The sequence below is a fragment of the Python bivittatus genome, unplaced genomic scaffold (genome assembly GCF_059951505.1).
Source record: "Python bivittatus isolate LINGU-HERP-01145 unplaced genomic scaffold, Pbiv_v1 ctg000430_np1212, whole genome shotgun sequence".
Classification (NCBI taxonomy): Eukaryota; Metazoa; Chordata; class Lepidosauria; order Squamata; family Pythonidae; genus Python; species Python bivittatus.
The window spans coordinates 2456301-2475306 of NW_028277071.1; the positions used below are offsets into that span (position 1 = coordinate 2456301).

The following is a 19006-nucleotide window of genomic DNA, read 5'->3' on the forward strand; positions in this document are numbered from 1 at the left end:
GAAACATTTTCAGGTTTGAATAAACAAACCCTGCCAATCGATTAACAAAGGAATAATTAGGATTAGAACATATATTGTGTAGAATACATTTCTTAAAAATCTGACCAGTTCTGAGATTAGCAGTGATCGATAGGAGTTAATTCACAACCTGTGCACTAACCTTCCTAGTTCAAATTCTATACGAATTTAGGAAAAGAATCTCCTTTTAATATGCTTTTCAGAGTATGAAGAGAAATCAGAACACTCTCTTTGTATTTTGGACAGTTATCACATCATAGCAATTGATTCTGAACAAGACTTTACTCTTAGAAACCAATATTTCATTTTAGACTTAACATTTTCCTCTTCCTAAATTATCTCTCATTTCTTGAAATTCATCTCATCTATATGCTACTTGTGTTTTGAATAACTTCTGATCTTTGATTGTCAAACATATTTGATTTATGTGCAATTTTCTCAGCTCACATATGGCTCAGCTCCAGTGATAGATGACAGCACACAGGTTGTTTTCTTGCACTGGGCATTTCCAAATGAAGATCTTCAAGTCAAGGGAATTATCCAGTTATTGCTACATTTCCAGTGGATATGGATTGGGCTGATTGTCCAAAGTGCTGAGAAACGAGACAGATTTCTACAGAATAGACTTGCCACATTTTCTCAGAAAGGTCTTTGCTTTGACTTTGTGGAAGAGTTACCAAAGGTATCTGTTTCCAATGAAATTGTTGATATGTTTACAGGCTATATAAAAGTTTACAATGAGTTGTAACAATGAGAAGCAGTGCCAATGTTGTGATAATCTATTGTGAAAACCAAGAAACAGCTGTATTGAGAAAGTTGCCATATCTTTCAGAATTTGAGGACACAGCAGTGAAGAGAAAAGACAAAATTTGGATAATTCCAGCTCAGATGGAGTTCTCATCACTCCCCTTTCAAAGATATCGAGCTATGGATTTCATGCATGGTTCTCTTTCTTTTCAAGTTTCCTCAAAGGACATCTTCGGCTTCAAGAGATTTCTCCAGATGAGAAAACTTACTTCAGGAGATGAAGACAGTTTGATCAGAGCATTTTGGGAAAGTGCATTTGAATGTTCTTTCTCCAATGCCATGTTAGAGGAGGATGCTGAGAATGGGTGCACCGGTGAGGAGCAACTGGAGACCCTTCCTAAGTCTGCCTTTGAGACCGTTATGACTGGTCAGAGCTATAGTGTCTACAATGCAGTCCATGCTGTGGCACATGCTTTGCAGGCCATGCTTTCATCCAAAAACAAACTCAAGGCGAGAGGAAAAGACTCAGAACATAAAACATTGAATCAATATGTGTGGCAGGTAAGAGTGGGATGAATGTCCTTTCCACATTAAGCAGGAGTCACTAATATAACCAGCTAGAACCTTCTGCTACTATCTTGGCATGTGTCTTAAGCATGATCCCACTGATATGGGAGATATGGAAGAATGGGTCATTTTTATCCTTACATTTGAAGGAAGTATAGGAAGAAGAAAAAAATAAGAGAAGGAGCAAGAACACACTCCAGAAGGAAATGCTTAGCATGGGTAAGTAGAAAGGAGTCAGATGAAGAACCTGAAACAGGAGGATGAGAAAGAGTCAGCATTATTATGACTTACAGATGAAGCAGTAGGAAAAGAAGAGAGTGAAGGGGCAGCTGGAAGTTAAGAGGAATCTAATGCCTGTGTGAATGTGGGAGGGAAGGCTTACATGTAGAAGAAGAAGAGCAGGAGTGCAAAGGGCAGTGGGAAGGAAGAATGACAAGGAGATTGAAGCTTGACCACAACAAGAGTAGAAATAATTGTCTTTCTTATGTTTAGAAAGTTATGGTTAATAGTTGAATAGATTGCTCTCTGCAGGAAGAATGTAATAATTTGAAATTATGTTTAAACCCAGTAAATATACTTGTTTTATTTGGTTTTTCCGCAAACATTCAGTCTGATTCTGACTTTGAGAATTCCCTTTACTCCCATGACATTTTTCCCCACCCACTTTCTGGCTTTAAACTGAGGAAGGTATATTCAATCTGGATTCCAGAATGAATCTCCAATTGATAGTGATCTGACTGTACTAGTTGGTTTGATTTGGAGGCAACCTGTTAATCTCTCAAACAATTTCTCCTCCCTCCCGCAAGGGCATTTAATGCAATTAGCAACAAAAGGAAAATTCCTTCCTTCCTTCCTTCCTTCCTTCCTTCCTTCCTTCCTTCCTTCCTTCCTTCCTTCCTTCCTTCCTTCCTTCCTTCCTTCCCTCCCTCCCTCCTTTCTCTTTCATGACAGAGCTTTCTTATTGCCTCTTACTTCTTTCCAATTCTTCTCCAGCTTCATAAGCATTTGAGAACCGTTTCATTTAATAACAGTGCTGGAGAAAATATTTTCTTTGATCAAAATGGAGAAATAGCAACTGGATTTGATGTCAGCAACTGGGTCATTTTCCCCAACCAATCCTTTGATCGAGTCAAAGTTGGGAAGGTAGATCCCTTTGCTCCCCCAAACAACCTGCTCTCCATTTCTGCACAGGACATTATCTGGCCCACCACGTTTAACCAGGCAAGTTCTGCACTATTTTCAAAATAGGTAGAATCAATTCCCCTTTATTTAAATAGGCTACTGAGAGTAATCAGAAATTTCAAGAATGTATGGAAGGGAGAAAAAAACGTTGTTTAACATTCCATCCAGAAACTAATTTCACCAAACCAGTACAGCCAGATTCTGCATGAACTGAAAGATCGTGAACCTCCTATAAACTATCCATTAACTTGAGCATGACTGGGTCTGTTTGCATCCCATAACCTGGTTAGGCTCCAGCTTGGTTTCTTTGGCTTGGTCCAATCTGAAACTTTTTGAATATTTGTGCAGAATCTTAAGAGTCTCTCATGGTTGCAAAGGAATGCCACTCTTGGATGGGGAATCTTACGAAAGCCTTGAATTGATCATCAGTGTTCAGACTGGGTTAAAGAAATTACATCATGCCAAGTGAAAGCAATGTTCATATCATACCCAGATAGAAATATTTGATATGTGTATCAGAGTCAGGGGAATTGTGGCTTCCAGGGAAGAAATGGCCGATGGAACACAGCTCTGTTAATTTTGGAGACGATGCCCAAGTCACTTAGAGGAGTTGGCCCCCGTCTAGCTCTTTGGAATCATCTCTAGATAAAAGAGATTGACAGGATCACCCACAGGTACCCCCTACAGAGATTCCTTGTGAAGAGATTGCAAGAAAAGATTGTTGGATTGTTAATATTGAATTTTCTTTTTCTGACCAGGACTGTGATGATTTATACCTCTAAAATTGATTTATTTGGTTTAGTTTAAAACACGTATGAGATTATTATTGGTCTTTTGTATGCTTAAGGGGAGAGATCTTTCAGGTTTCACTCCTCAGAAAAATGAAGAAGCTAAAATGCAAAATTGACTTATTTGTTTAAGCTTAAAATATATAGTTTATTATTACTGGCACTCTTAATCCTTTTGCTGATTAGACTGATTGTTGATTTTTTTTTAATAATTCGGTTATTGTTTATGGATGAGAAAGGGGATAAAGAGAGGGGTTTTTTTTTTTTTTTGGTTATAATAGAGAAGGTGTTAAGTTACTGTTAATACATATACTTGTTTGGAGGGAGGCAGAAGTCATCTTTTACCTTCCTTTCTTTCTTTCTTTCTTTCTTTCTTTCTTTCTTTCTTTCTTTCTTTCTTTCTTTCTTTCTTTCTTTTCTTTTTCTTTGTAGGTATTTTTTAGGTTTGTATTAGTTTTTTTATGTATGTAAACTTTGATAAAAATACTTTAAAAAAAGAGCCAGGGGAATCCAAGATATTTAACTGCAGTAATTTTGAATATTAAGGAGAAATTGATCAATATTCCATTATTGTTTTGATAAAGGCACAACCCTTTTCTGTATGCAACAACCACTGCATTTCAGGGTATAGCAGGATAAAAAGAGAAGGGAAGCCATTTTGCTGCTATGATTGCCTTCAGTGTCCAGAAGGGGGGATTTCAAACAAGACAGGTAAGAGATGTAATATACGGAACGTACCTGATATACTTCACGGAACCCAAGTTTATACTTTGAGAAGTTGGTGATTACTGGTAGAAGAACTTTCAGAGGGTAGAGTGCCAGTATTGTTTGGCTTATAGAAACATGGGCCTCCGGTCTGCCATGGAACATACATGATCATGTCTTCCGGGGGATACAGCAGTGAATATGTAGAAGCCCCACTGGGTGGTTTTGTTTGTGAGATTCCTCTGCTTTCCAAAATGAAGCAATTGTCCAAGCTGGAACAAAATGGAGATCCATGCTGAAGGTGTCCAGCTTGGATAGCCTACAGTACACTCTGCTATGTGCATAGAATCCTGCAGAGTGGAATGAAAATGCGCACTATCAAATCTGAAGTAGACGTGCAACATCTGCTAATGACTGACAAGAGGAATGGAAAACAAGAATTATATTACACAGAGGAGTTATGGGACCAGAAGGCTGTTAAGAAAAATGAAAGAAATCTAGCCTAAACAAATCGTACCCCTTTTATTTTCATCAAGGAAAGTTATTCTTAAAAGAGTGAACTGTCAGGCCCAGCCTAGGAACAACAGAGAAACAGTCAAGCCAAATTCAGTTCTTTTATTGCTTACACCATATAGACAGAATCTTGCCAGACTAAAACTGTACTATTCTATCCTAGTGGATATAGCCTGGTAGATTCAAGAGAGTGGCTCTCCTAACTCTCTTCCTCTTCCCACGATCCAGCTCCTGTGTTGTCTCTTGTCTCTCCCCCCCCCCACCTTCTTGGAATGTGCTCCTGCCTTCTTGAGAACCTGCTTCAATACTTTGTCCATCACACCACCTCCCCTTTCATAGACACATTCCATCACATGAAGTGACTATTTGAGGTTACAGTTAAACAGGGAGTTTCATTCTTCTTTACTTAGTAATTATCTGACTATATAAACCTTACTTTAATATTTCACTAATAACCAAAGGGAAATCCTTGTTGGATGAAAGCAGCATCAATGCAATTCATCTGAAAATATGGTCAGAAACTCCTTACTTAATAATTAATGCCTCCAATATTGAATTTTTCTCCAGTTTTGGTAGATGGGGCTACACTGACCTCATTATAGAAGAGAGGAAAGGATGGGCAACTTTTTTTTTCCAGTCTCCATTTTTCTTCTCAATAAAATTCTATGCTGTGAATCTAAATTCTTTAACAAATGCATTTGATTTCAAGTTAGCTTCTAGGCTATATTTATACATTCAGTACCAAATGTATATTTTCATAGCCCCTTCAGTTAAAAATGGCTATTATATATATATATATATATATATATATATATATATATATGTGTGTGTGTGTGTGTGTGTGTGTGTGTATGTATGTTTGTATATAATTGCTATTATTTATTTTTCAGATGCAGATTACTGTTTTCAGTGTTCAGAAGCCCAATACCCAAACAAAGCTCGCAATCTTTGCATTCCAAAGCACATCATATTTTTGTCTTCTGAACATCCTCTGGGACTCACGTTGACAACTATTGCTTTATTTTTTTCTGTCACATCAGCTTTGGTGCTTCAGATCTTTATTAATCATCAGGACACTCCCATAGTCAAAGCCAACAACAGAAACCTCACCTACATTCTTCTCATTGCTTTTCTGCTCTCCTTCCTTTGCAGTTTGCTCTTCATTGGGCAACCTGAACAAGTGAAATGTCTCGTGCAACAAACTGCTTTTGGCATCATCTTCTGTGTAGCAGTTTCTTGTATATTGGGGAAAACAACCATTGTGGTTCTTGCTTTCATGGCCACAAAGGCAGGCTCTAAAATGAGGAAATGGGTGGGAAAAAGGCTGGGTAACTTGATTGTCCTATCTTGCTCCTTGGCACAGTTCACCATTTGTGTAGTGTGGCTGGCTATTTCTCCCCCATTCCCAGATTCTGACATGCATTCCATGGCTGAAGAAATTGTCTTGCAACGCAATGAAGGTTCAACCACAATGTTTTATGCTGTCCTTGGTTTTATAGGATTCTTGACTACTATTAGCTTTACAGTGGCGTTCTTTGCTAGAAAGCTACCTGACAGCTTTAACGAAGCTAAATTTATCACCTTCAGCATGTTGGTCTTTTGTAGTGTCTGGGTATTATTTGTTCCCACTTATCTGAGCACCAAGGGCAAGTACATGGTGGCGGTGGAGATCTTCTCCATTTTGGCTTCTGCAGCTGGATTACTGGGCTGCATCTTTTTCCCCAAATGCTACATTATTGTTCTGAGGCCTGATTTGAACAGAAAGGAGCAGCTAATAAAGAAATAAAATTGTTTTTTGTTTTTGTTTTGCTCTACTATGCTATAAATCCTCTAAATTGTGACCTGAGACTTGTTCCTCTGATTGAGAGGCTGTGGTTTTTCCTTTTTCTTTGAACCATAAATAAATATGTGAAGCATGCGTGAAATTTTGCAATGCAGTTCTCATAATCAAGTTACTTTGTATGTAAAACATATTATAGGTGGCATTTTTGTGAGAAACAGAGAATTAGAATGCAGCTGCCATAAGAGCTACTGAAGGCTGCCCCAGAAAAAAAGAGTTACTATAAAAAAACGAGGAGGGATAAGCTAGCGAGAAGAAGAAGATGACGAAGAGGAAGAGGAGGGATAAAGGTTAATATATAAGATTAGAAGCTTCTTTTTCACATGTGGCACTAAAATCTATGGCTTATTTATTTGCTTTAAATTCATAGACATAAAAGGGAAGAAAAAATAGAAAAATAAATCTTGTAAAAACTGTTGACAATAATTAAAAAAAATAAAAGTGAATTGTGAAGTGAGAAAAGAGGATATATATGTAAGTGTTTATGTATCTGATGGAGGCAACAGTCAGGGTGCACTAAGTAGAACTGGGTTCAAGGTGAACTAACAGTTCTTGCCTTCCAGTGTCTTGCAAGGTGGAATTCCAGGCATGCATTAAAGAAAACACAAAGGGATCAAGCTATGGTCTTCTTCTGTTGTGAAAACCCAGCCAATTAACAGGCATAGGACCGCACCACATGAAACTTTCCCATGGAAAAAACAAACCTCATTACTGCAAATGGAGTTTCGTAGAAAAATTAACTTCTAACAAATCAATCTTCCCTTTTCAGTGTAAATAACTGTTGAGTCTTTTTTAATTCCAATTTTCACCCAGCTTTTTGTAAATTATTGAGATTCAAATTCAATCTCCATTTCTCCTTTTAAAACTAGAGTCTCAAAAAGAAGGATAAGCCCCAAGATAATCACTTATCTCTTGTGAAGGAAGGTCTCTCTTAAGTTGAAAAATAATTATAGTCCACAGTGTCTAGAAATGAGGTTCAGTTGTCTTTAGTGTCTATAAAAGGCTGCAGTGCAGCTGCGAATGAAGATTGGTGTCCTGCCTCCTGGCCGCTCCACCCAAAAGCCATTCATAGAGGCTTTTATCTGCATGATCAGCTTTTGAGGAACAACCATCCAGAGGGCCAGATAGGGTGATTTCACACTTCCTTCTTGATCCGGGGCAAGTTAAGCAGCCAGTGCTTACTGCCAGCCACTGATCAGCTGTGATGTCATCTCCGGTAATTCAAAGATGCCTAAGCCGCCATTAATCCCCCACCAGAAGCCTCTAAATTTCAGTACTTTCAACCACATATTTTCCCATTGTTCCATCTGTATATTATAACCAAAGGTTTAGCCCACTTTAACACATATTCCATAACTTCTTCTTCTTCTGTTTCAAATTTCAGTACATTTTAGACATTTTAGCAATGACATGTTCAACATTGCTACACATATCTGCTTCAAAACCAGTGTTACAATGTTCAATACCATAAATTATTTTATCTACTTTAAATCATTCTGATAACTGTCAATAAGAAAACCATTGACCACAGTGTCCCTCTGTCATGAGTTATTCTCTTACAGTAATTTTATTTTCTATTTCCCTAGACAAAATTCTAGTATCTCATGATATGTTAACCATTTGTGTTTGCTTATTATTTTTCATCAATAGAATCTTTCTTTTGCTGAGAGCCACAAGGGTGTTCTTGAGCACAGCCTGGATTTGTGTCTATTCCATATTTTCCATATGGCACGTCGAACATAATGGTTTTTGATTTCTACATTAATCTTGACTTTATCGTACCACAAATATCCATGCCACCCAAATCTCAGGCCATGTCCTCCTAACTCTATAAATCTTCTATTTCTCAGCAACACCCACTCATTCATCCAAACCAAAAAAAGCTGCAGACTACAATTTCAAACCAGGTACACTTTCCTTTCCTGTTTTCTTCATCAGTTCTGTTTGATCCTCTATTTTCATGTTTTTTTGTTAACATCTTCATCTCCTGATGATTAATCTTAAAACCTGCTAGTGTACCACATTCTTTTCATTTTCCCATTAATGTTTCCATTTTGTTTATGGATCCTCCAAAACCAACACCAAGTCATCAGCAAGTGCCCTTAACTTATAAGTTTCTTTTTTTATCTTTACTCCCACAATTCTTTCATCTTGTGTTTTATTTTAAGAACTAAAATAAATAGAAAAGGATACACAGACATCCCTATCTTGTCCTTTTTTGTATTAAACAGGATTTTATTAGATCTCAATCGACAATTATTGGTGCTTTCTGTGAAGTGTAAATCAATCTTAGCCATTTAATAAAATTCTCTCCAAAATTCCTAACTTTCAAATTTTAAACAGGAAGGCCCAGTTTGTATTGTCAAAGGCCTTTTCTGTGTCTAAAAATCAATGTGGCTTCTTTTTCATTATGTTGACCCAAGCATTCCAAAATATTGAACATATTTCTTACATTATCCTTTAACTCTCTTTTAGCCAAAAACCCACATTGTTCTTCATGAATAAATTCTTGCCAAACTGGTTGCAAACAAGGTATAGTCACAGTTCAATAATGATATTGGACAATATTTTCTTGTTAAAGTCAAATCTTGTCCCTCCTTAGGTATTAATGCTACATTAGCTTCTTTCCAGTTCCCTGGTATCCTTTCCATCTGCAAAATACTATTCAATGTATTTTGTAAAGGTTGTAAAAGTCCATCCTCAAAGCATTTATGGTAAGAAGCTGGTAACCCAACTGGTCCAGGCACCTTTCCTGTTTTAGTCTTTTTTATAGCTTTGCAAACTTCCCTTATTGTTATACGTCCATTCATAATCTGTTTCTGTTTCTCTGTAATCTTCAGTAAATTTTGTTTCTTTAAATATTTGTGTATTTTCACCAGGGAAATTTCTTGTCCTTTGTATGAATTGGAATAATATTGATGAAATACTTTTTTGCATAGCCACATTATCTATTACAGAATCTCCCTCTTGTAATTTCAATATCATTTTCTTTCTTTTTCTTTACATAATTTTTATGCCAACCACTCCCCTGGTTATTTCTTTTCTCTTACCTATTCTTTTTGAATTCTTACACTGTATAAAGTAAGCTCTCATGAAAGCTTTGCTTGCATCTCAAATCATTCTTATCTATCTACCCTTATAAAATTTATTATAAAAAAAAACCCTTGAATTTCTTTTTTCAGTCCTCCACTATTCTCTCTGTAACAGCATTTAACCTCCATCTGAAAGAACTGGGTTTCCATTTATAAACCAAACTGACTGGATTATGATCTGAAAAGGTCTTTGGTAATATCTCTACTTTATGTTCCTTTTTAATCAAATTCTTTGAAATCTGAATCATGTCTATTCTCAAAAAAGCCCTGTATCTTTCAGAAAAATAATTGTAGTCTCTTGAATTGCCATGTTTATATTTCCACACATCAACAAGCTCCAAGTTGTCCATCAAATTAAAAACAAAAAATCTTCGGTTATTTTTCCTTATATTACTTTAGTATTAAAACAATGTTCTATAAACTTTATGGACATATAAACTTAAGGACAGACTAATGGATTTTTTAAAATGAAAATTTATGTTTAATGCAAGATTGGAATGGAGTGATCTCCCCACAAATAGAACTTCTGAGGACAAAATGATAATAATAGTTCATGTCCATTCTCAAACTAGAGACCCCACACCTATCACTTTTTGCCAGGGACTCATACCGGGGTTCAAGACATACCCCAACCCCCTCCCCCTAGTATAAGGCCTGCAAGTTCAAATTCCAGTAATAGGTTGAACTTCCATATAGAAGAGCCAATCATGGAAGCTACCTATGCTTTTGTTCTGTTCTTTTTTGTGTGCCTTCGAGCCAGAGTTGAACCCTAGCGATTGCCTGGACACGTCCCGCAGTTTTCTTGGTGAGATTTCTCCGAAGGGGTTTGCCATTGCCTCCTTCCTACAGCTGAGACGGAGTGACTGCCCCAAGGTCACCCAGGTGGCTTTGTGTGCAAGGCAGGACTGGAACTCATGGTCTCCCAGTTTCTAGCCTGATGCCTTAACCATTCCACCAAAGTATATTAAGAATATGGCTCTCTACATATTCTTAATGACTCCCAAGACAAGATGGAACGGGACATACAGTGGCTTGCAGTGGCCAGTAGCAAACACAACTCCTTTCAGGACATTGCTCCCTGCCACTGGGTTAGATCCATGTGCAATCACCAGTGCCCTTTTGCTGGCTATACCATCATTAACATATTGAGGAAATAATTTAGGTTGGCATGGCCAAAAGAAGAAAAAGAAGAAAAAGAAAAAAGAAAAAGAAAAAGAAAAAGAAAAAGGAGCTGTGATTGATATTTCATGGTAGGCATTTCAATTTTTAATTAGACATTTTCTCAACTGGAAAATTTGGAGCATTCTAGTATTTCTCCATTCTCCTTTTTGAGATTTCACAAATTAGAGAAGAAGCTGACCTTTTTACTTTTCTGAAATATTTTTTCAGGCTTGAATATTTGATCTTTAATTACAAGCTTTAATTGTCATGGCATTGAAAAATTGGCCACAGATGATTTTATTAAAAAAAGTAGAATGACGTATTCCACAGCCACATAACACCAAAAGGTTCCCCACGCATGGGGTGATTTGCCCTATCATTATCAAATTCTCCATTATTATCTGCAAGTCCCTAAGGAGATTCAAGAAGCAAAATATAACAACGAATTAAAACAATAGAATATATTACTACTTCTCTGGGCAGGTGAGACTGGAGAGATAACACTGTTTCAGTCTTATTCTTCACAGAGTATGTGTCAGGCAAAGGAAGGATTGTTCTGCACAATGATTTCATTTCTTGCAACATTATTAGTGATATTGCCTCATATCACATGCTATATTCCTCCCGGTAAATGTAATGTAGGGGACCCACTGTTTATTATGCACAAGAAATATCATTCAGAAGATCTGGTTATCGGTGGAATTACTTCGCAGATTTATGCATTTTCCAACACAATGACATTCACAAATAATCCATCTAAAGAAACAGTTGATGATTTCCTGTAATTATTATTATTGCGTAGATAAGTGATAACTGGATCTTCCTTCACAGTTATTTAGTACATAAAGTAAAGGGCAGAATTGGTTTTAGTGGGTGGTAGAAACCATTGCACTAGGAGGTGATAGCTTTAATAGTGCAGGAGGAAAGGTTTTGCATAGGGGAATTCTGAATTTCCAGGGCACTTTTTTTGAAATTGGAATTATTTAAATATTGAATTACTAGTCTTGATCAAAGAAGAAAAATAAGAAGAAAAGGGTGTGGGATAGCAGAAAAGATAAGGTTAGATAATAAAATTATAAGTAGTTCTACTAAATTCAGGTCACAGTTTGCATTTCACCACATCCCAGCACAAGGGATGACAGATTATAACATGTGGAAGGAATGGACTCTTCTACCCAGTATTCTCTTCCAAAGGAAGTTTTCCATCCACTGCTTTACAAAGCTTTACTTTCCTGTATTCTTGCATCAATATTTAGCTCTCTACATGGTATGGAAAATTCAGGTACATCTGATTTATATTTTTCCAGTCTCCAAAAGTGACATGTTAAAAATGTGAACAAGGATAGGAAACTATTTGAGCGTGGTGAATCTGAAACTAGGAGGCTTTCGAATTACTGATACTCTTAGGCTGATATTTAGAGAAAGCTTTAGCTTCATTAAAACTCTGTGTAGATTTTTCCCTACTTTAGGGCAATAGAATCACACCTTCTGAATATGTTTAGAAGATATAAATCAGAACATGGCAAAGTTCCTATTCTGAAACAGAAGTATTGTAACAAAAGTTACATTTGTTAACAACTCTCATTTCAGAATTCATCTTCAGAATTTTCAGCATATCCTGGCCTTGGAATTTGCTATCAAAGAAATCAATGAAAATCTCCGGATCTTACCTAATATCACACTGGGCATCCATGACTCTAATAGCTATTTATTGGCACGATGGATCTATCTCGCTTCCATGGAACTTCTCTCTTCCAAGAGAAGGTTCATCCCAAACTACAAGTGTGATCTCAAGGACAATGTGGTAGCTGTTCTTGCAGGACCTAATGCTTTCATTGGCCAGTTCATGTCAAATATTCTGAGCATTTACAAGATTCCACAGGTAAGATGTACTCCTAAAAGAAAGAAAGATGCACAGAAAAAGATCTGTGATTTGTATAGAGACAAATGTGAACAGAAAGCAATTCAAAATGCCCTGAAACATTTTCAGGTTTGAATAAACAAACCCTGCCAATCGATTAACAAAGGAATAATTAGGATTAGAACATATATTGTGCAGAATACATTTCTTAAAAATCTGACCAGTTCTGAGATTAGCAGTGATTGATAGGAGTTAATATACAACCTGTGCACTAACCTTCCTAGTTCAAATTCCTAGTGACTGAAAAACTCCTAGCTTTTTCTTAAAAAATCCAGGTAAATTAATTCAGCCTTTGGGACTGCATAGAACAAACTCTTGGTGAAAATATCACTGAGAAACATTTGTTGCAATGCTTCATAAGTCAGGGTTGGTGTAGATATTCACTGCACTGGACAATTTCCCAAAGGTTAAAAAGGTTTATTATTTTATGATTCTTGATTATCTGCCATCAAGTTAGTGCCAACTCACATCTTTACACTACCTGTGTTTTGAATAACTTCTGATCTTTGTCATACATATTTGATTTGATGTGTAATTTTTTCAGTTCACATATGGCTCTGCTCCAGTGATAGATGACAGCACACAGGCTGTTTTCTTGCACCAGGCTTTTCCAAATGAAGATCTTCAAATTAAGGGAATGATCCAATTATTGCTACATTTCCAATGGATATGGATTGGGTTGATTGTCCAAAGTACTGAGAAACGAGAAAGGTTTCTACAGAATAGACTTGCCACATTTTCTCAAAAAGGCATTTGCTTTGATTTTGTGGAAGAGTTACCAAAGGCATCTAATGAAATTCTAGGTGCTCTTACAAGCTATATAAAACTTTATACTTTATACATGAGGAGCAGTGCCAAAGTTGTGATCATCTATTGTGAAAACCAGGACATGGCGATTTTTAGACTGTTGCCCTATATTTCAGAATTTGAGGACACAGCAGAAAACAGAAAAGACAAAATTATGATAATACCAGCCCAAATGGAGTTCTCATCTGTCCCCTTTCAAAGATATCGAGCTATGGATTTCATACATGGTTCTTTTTCTTTTCAAGTTTCCTCAAAGGACATCTTGGGCTTCAAGAGATTTCTTCAGATGAGAAAAGTTACTTCTGCAGAGGAAGACAGTTTGATAAGAATGTTTTGGGAAAGTGCATTTGAATGTTCTTTCTCCAATGCCATGTTGGAGGAGGATGCTGAGAATGAATGTACTGGTGAGGAGCCACTGGAGACCCTTCCTAAGTGTGTTTTTGAGAATGTTATGACCGGTCAGAGTTACAGTGTCTACAACGCAGTCCATGCGGTGGCACATGCTTTGCAGGCCTTGCTTTCATCCCAGGACAAACTGATGAGAACCAGAAAAGGTTCCAAAGTGAGCACTCTGAAGGAGAACCTGTGGCAGGTAAGAGTGGGATTAATGCCCTCTCCGTATGAAAGAAGAACCAGCAGTACCACCAGATAGAACATTTTGATACAGTCTTATGATTTCTTTTCAATATGACCCTGTTGTTATGGGAGGCCCGCAAAGGAGGGGAAGAGGAAAGCAAAGAGGTGGTCAGTGGGAAAGAAGAGAAAGGTGGCAATGAGCAGCAATTGCAGCTGGACCACAGTAAGAGTGAGGAATGCCTTGCTCCTATTTGGAAACTGAAAAGGAAAAATGATGCAAATTGCTATTGTGCTTTCAAACCCAATAAATGTATTTGTTTGATCTGTCTTGATCCTTGAATAAATAGCTTGATTCAAAACACTCTGGGAGGGTTCCCCTTTCCCCAAAGGTATTGTCCCTTCCCCTACATTGTCCTGATTTTAAGTGGAGGAAATTATATTTAATCTTGCTGTAGAAGAAAAAAAAGCTATTCTTGGTATAATAGATGATGGTCTAACCTATAATGGTCTGACCTAAACCTATTATCAACTAAATCTATTTATTTTCGTTCCTTCCCTCCCTCTATGGCATTCTATGGAAGATAGAACAAAAGTTTCCTTCCTTCCTTCCTTCCTTCCTTCCTTCCTTCCTTCCTTCCTTCCTTCCTTCCTTCCTTCCTTCCTTCCTCCCTCCCTCCCTCCCTCCCTCCCTCCCTCCCTGAGCTTCTTATTGTTTTTTTAAAAACTTTATTACATTTTAACATAGTAAAATACAGAAAAATGGAAATAATGAAAAAAAAGAGAAAAAGAGAAAATGTCAGAAAAAGAATACAAACTTCCTCCTCATTCAAGAAAATCAGTGCTGATTGCTTCTCATTATGTTGTTGTAAATATTCTATTGTATCCAATACAGTTCTCACATTGTCTCTCACTTGTCTTTTGGGTGAGAAAACCACATTGATCTTTGTGGATAAAGTCCTGTAATTTCTTCTTCAATCTATCTGCCAATATTGATGTTAAAAAGTTTATAACCACCAATTATAGAATAATGAGATTGGTCTATAATTCTTAGTTGTAGCTCGGTCTTGACCTTCTTTTGGTAGTAATGCAATATTAGCTTCTTTCCAGATCTCTAGCATAGCAGAACCCCCCAAAATAGAGTTCATACAGTCGAACAGATATAGATTCAATACCTTGCATCTCAGCTTCTACGACAACATACCCACCCTGTTCATCAGATAGCAAAATCTGTAGTTTCAGATGTGAACCAAAGTCTTATAAATCTAACATTTTACATCCTTTCTTTTTATGTGTTTCTTGCAAATAATTATGTCCTGATTTAATTTTCTCAAATAGTGAAAAATCTTTTTTCTGTTTTGCAGGACACTAGCCCCATTAACATTCCAAGTTAAATATTTATAGGCCATAATTTGAAAAATAGTTGCTCAAAGTCTTTAGCTACGGCACCCATCTCCACAGCCTGTGTCCCAACTTTTTCTTCCTTCTTGTCTATGTGTATCCATCTCAACCATTTCAGTTGATTCTTGGTCTAAATCAGATCCATATCTTGCCAAAAAACCATTAGCCTTTTGAACAGAATTTAATCTGTATCTTTGTTGCTGAAAACTGAAAATCACACCCTCCAATTTCTCCCAGCGAAATGGAATCTTCTTCTTATTGCTTATTAATATTCCTGGGAATTCTGAAGGAAGATTTAGCCATGATTAATCTGGATTTGATTACTTTTATATATCCTTATCACTTTTCATTTAATTTTCCTTAGCTTCATAAATACCTGAGAACGGTTTCATTTAACAACAGTGCTGGAGAACAAATTTTCTTTGTCCAAACTGGGGAAATAGCAACTGGCTTTGATGTCATCAACTGGGTCACTTTCCCCAACCAATCCTTCCATCGAGTCAAAGTGGGAAAAGTAGATCCATTTGCTCCCCCAAACAAGCTGCTCTCCATTTCTACAGAGGACATCATCTGGCCCACCAGGTTTAATCAGGTAGGTTCTGCACTTACCTCAAAATATCTGGAATCATTTTCTCATTATTCAAATTAGGATTCAATTTTCAGCAGGTCCCTGCTAGAGTTTTATCAGTGTGAATGGGTCCTATACACCAAGTGATTGAATATATTCAGTTGTCCAAGTGAACTGAGGAGATAATAGAACTTGAAAAAGTACCTGAAATGGCCTGATTTTCATTGCATAAAAATTAGCGGGGTGGACAGTCAAACTGCCATGCTTAGAAGCTCTATGTTCCACGGTATTGATTAAGAAATTCAGTGAAGTTCCCTATTCTTGTGAATATACGTAGATACTAAATTTGAGACGGTTGAAAATTTGAATATTCCATTATTGATTATCAACAGGTACAACCCACATCTGCATGCAATGATCATTGCTTTTCAGGTTATAGTAGGATAAAAATAGAAGGGAAACCATTTTGCTGCTATGATTGCCTTCAGTGTCCAGAAGGGAAGATTTCAAATAAGTCAGGTAAGAGATGTCATATGAAGAAATTTCCTAGAATGTTTTCTCCATAAGGTTCTCCTGCTTTGTGAAATGAAGCAATATCCATTAAGGAGTGAACATGGGGAAGGGAAGGCAAGAACGCCCTTACATGGAGGAGTTATGGGAAAAGAGGACTGATAAGAAACACCAAAAAATCTAGTATCAACAAAGCTTCCTCCTATTCTTAGCATCAAGTAAAGTAAGACGAAAGAGTCATGAACTGATTATTTGAACCCGCAAAGGAATTTTCAAAGAATAAAGTATGGGCTGGTTTCTGAATCATTAAAAAAGGAGTTCCCTTCAATCATATCAGAAGTTCCCCCTTTTCTCTGTTCCACAAAGAGTTTTTACGCTTTTAGTACATCAGCGATATTAATATAAAAGTATTGATCAAGTTTTCTCATGCTAAGGCACTTTTACCTGAAAGGATATAAACGTATGTGGACATCCAGACTTCTTCATTCTTAACTCATTGAAGTACAAACAAAAAGAGCTCAGACTCAGTGTTGAAATTTAGCTTCTTTTTGTCACTTATCAACTTTATAAGTATCAGTGGAATGAATTCTTTTCAGATCCAGATGACTGTTTTTGGTGTTCAGAAGATCAATACCTGAATAAAGCTCAAAATATTTGCAGTCCAAAACGGATTACATTTTGGTCTTATGAAGAACTCTTGGGAATCATCTTGACAGGTGTTGCTTTCTTCTTTCTTTTATCTCAGATGTGGTGCTGTGGATCTTCATTAATGTTTTCTTTTTCCAGATGCAGTGGATTGCTTCCAATGTTCAGAAGATCAATATCCAAACAAGCCTCAAAATCTTTGCATTCCAAAACAAATAACGTTCCTTTCTTACAGTCAGCCACTTGGAATCACCTTGGCCACTCTTAGTCTCGCCTTTTCTTTCATCACAACTTTGGTGCTGGGCATCTTCATTAAACAGTGGGACACCCCCATAGTCAAAGCCAACAACAGGAACCTCACCTACATTCTTCTCATTGCTCTCCTGCTCTCCTTCCTTTGCACTTTGCTCTTCATTGGACAACCTGACCAAGTGAAATGTCTCCTGCGACAAACTGCTTTTGGCATCATCTTCTCTGTAGCAGTTTCTTGTATATTGGGGAAAACAACCATTGTGGTTCTTGCTTTCATGGCCACCAAACCAGGCTCCCAAATGAGGAAATGGGTGGGGAAAAGGCTGGCAAAAAGTATTGTCCTGTCTTGCTCCCTGGCGCAAATCACAATTTGTACTGTGTGGCTGGCCATTGCTCCTCCATTCCCGGATTTTGACATGCACTCAATGTCTGAAGAAATTGTCCTGGAATGTAATGAAGGTTCAACCATCATGTTTTATATTGTCCTTGGCTTTGTTGCGTTCTTGACTGTGGTCAGCTTCACTGTAGCCTTCCTAGCTAGGAAGTTACCTGATAGCTTCAATGAAGCCAAATTCATCACCTTCAGCATGTTGGTCTCTTGTAGTGTCTGGATATCATTTGTTCCCGCCTATCTGAGCACCAAGGGGAAATATGTGGTGGCAGTGGAGATCTTCTCCATTTTGGCTTCTGCAGCTGGATTACTGGGCTGCATCTTTCTCCCCAAATGCTACATTATTGTTCTGAGGCCTGATCTGAACAGAAAGGAACAGCTGATAAAGAAACAAAACTGATTCTTTTGATCCACTATGCTATGGATTCTCTAAATTGTGACAGAAACCTCATTTGCTTCCTTAACAGGCTACTCTCAATCTTGTAGTACTGATTGAAAACTAATCTTTGTGGTTTTTAAGGCAGAAGTGTGCAGGTGTGAACCTTGTGACATTTGGAATGCCGCCCTTATATTATGGTTCCTTAATAAATCAGACTGAGTGGCTTTTTGTGAGAAATAGAGCAGTGTATTGCAGGTGCCATAAGAGCTAATGAAGTCTGTCACAGAAAACAGAGACTATAAAAAAATAAGTAGTGACAACCCAATGAAAAAATAAAGGGAAGGAAGGAAGGAGGGAAGGAGGGAAGGAGGGAAGGAGGGAGGGAGGGAAGGCAGGAAGGCAGGAAGGAAGGAGAAATGTGATAGTTTGAACATACTTTTTCTCATTTTGTTCTACTTTTTTTTTTTTTAATTAATAGCCAAAAAACAGGAGAAAAGGGGGGAAAGTTGAGAATTAACTCACATAGGTCATAGAAAAACTTTTGGCAATAGGTTAACATTTAACAGTGAACTGAGAACAATGAAAAGAGGATAGACATGTGAGTGTTTATAGGATTAGGGTTAGTTATTGTATTTAAATCTTTTAGCAATCTTGACATTTACATAATATTATCTGCTTGTCAATGTAAGTTTCATAAACAAAACAAAACAAAACAAAACAAAACAAAACAAAACAAAACAAAACAAAACAAAACAAAACAAATGGAACTAATTAAGCAATAGTAAGTAATAAACAGCAAAGCCCAGAAAAGTGTGTATGCATGTATATTTATATCTCTGTGCGTGCATACACAAATAGCCTCTCTCACTCACACACACACACACACACACACAAATAGAATCATAGTTCTAATATAGGAAAGTGTTTAGTATTAATATATGGTTGC

At 37.1% G+C, this 19006-nt stretch overlaps 1 protein-coding gene across 1 annotated transcript; it reads left to right on the top strand.

Annotated features, from left to right (window-relative positions):
* The first annotated feature begins 768 nt into the window (after positions 1-768).
* Positions 769-18081, top strand: LOC107326582 (vomeronasal type-2 receptor 26-like). Its single transcript, XM_088143953.1, has 6 exons — positions 769-1326; positions 2326-2553; positions 12226-12495; positions 13079-13933; positions 16276-16402; positions 17180-18081. Exons 1-6 carry the CDS (start codon positions 769-771, stop codon positions 18079-18081), a joined length of 2940 nt encoding a protein of 979 aa, XP_088000079.1.
* The last annotated feature ends 925 nt before the right edge of the window (positions 18082-19006 follow it).

Coding starts and splice junctions, on each gene's coding strand:
- LOC107326582 (XM_088143953.1), top strand. CDS start 769: ATGAGAAGCAGTGCCAATGTTGTGATAATCTATTGTGAAAACCAAGAA. Junction 13,934..16,275: donor TGAAGGAGAACCTGTGGCAG/GTAAGAGTGGGA, acceptor GATTATCAACAG/GTACAACCCACATCTGCATG. Junction 16,403..17,179: donor GAAGATTTCAAATAAGTCAG/GTAAGAGATGTC, acceptor TTCTTTTTCCAG/ATGCAGTGGATTGCTTCCAA.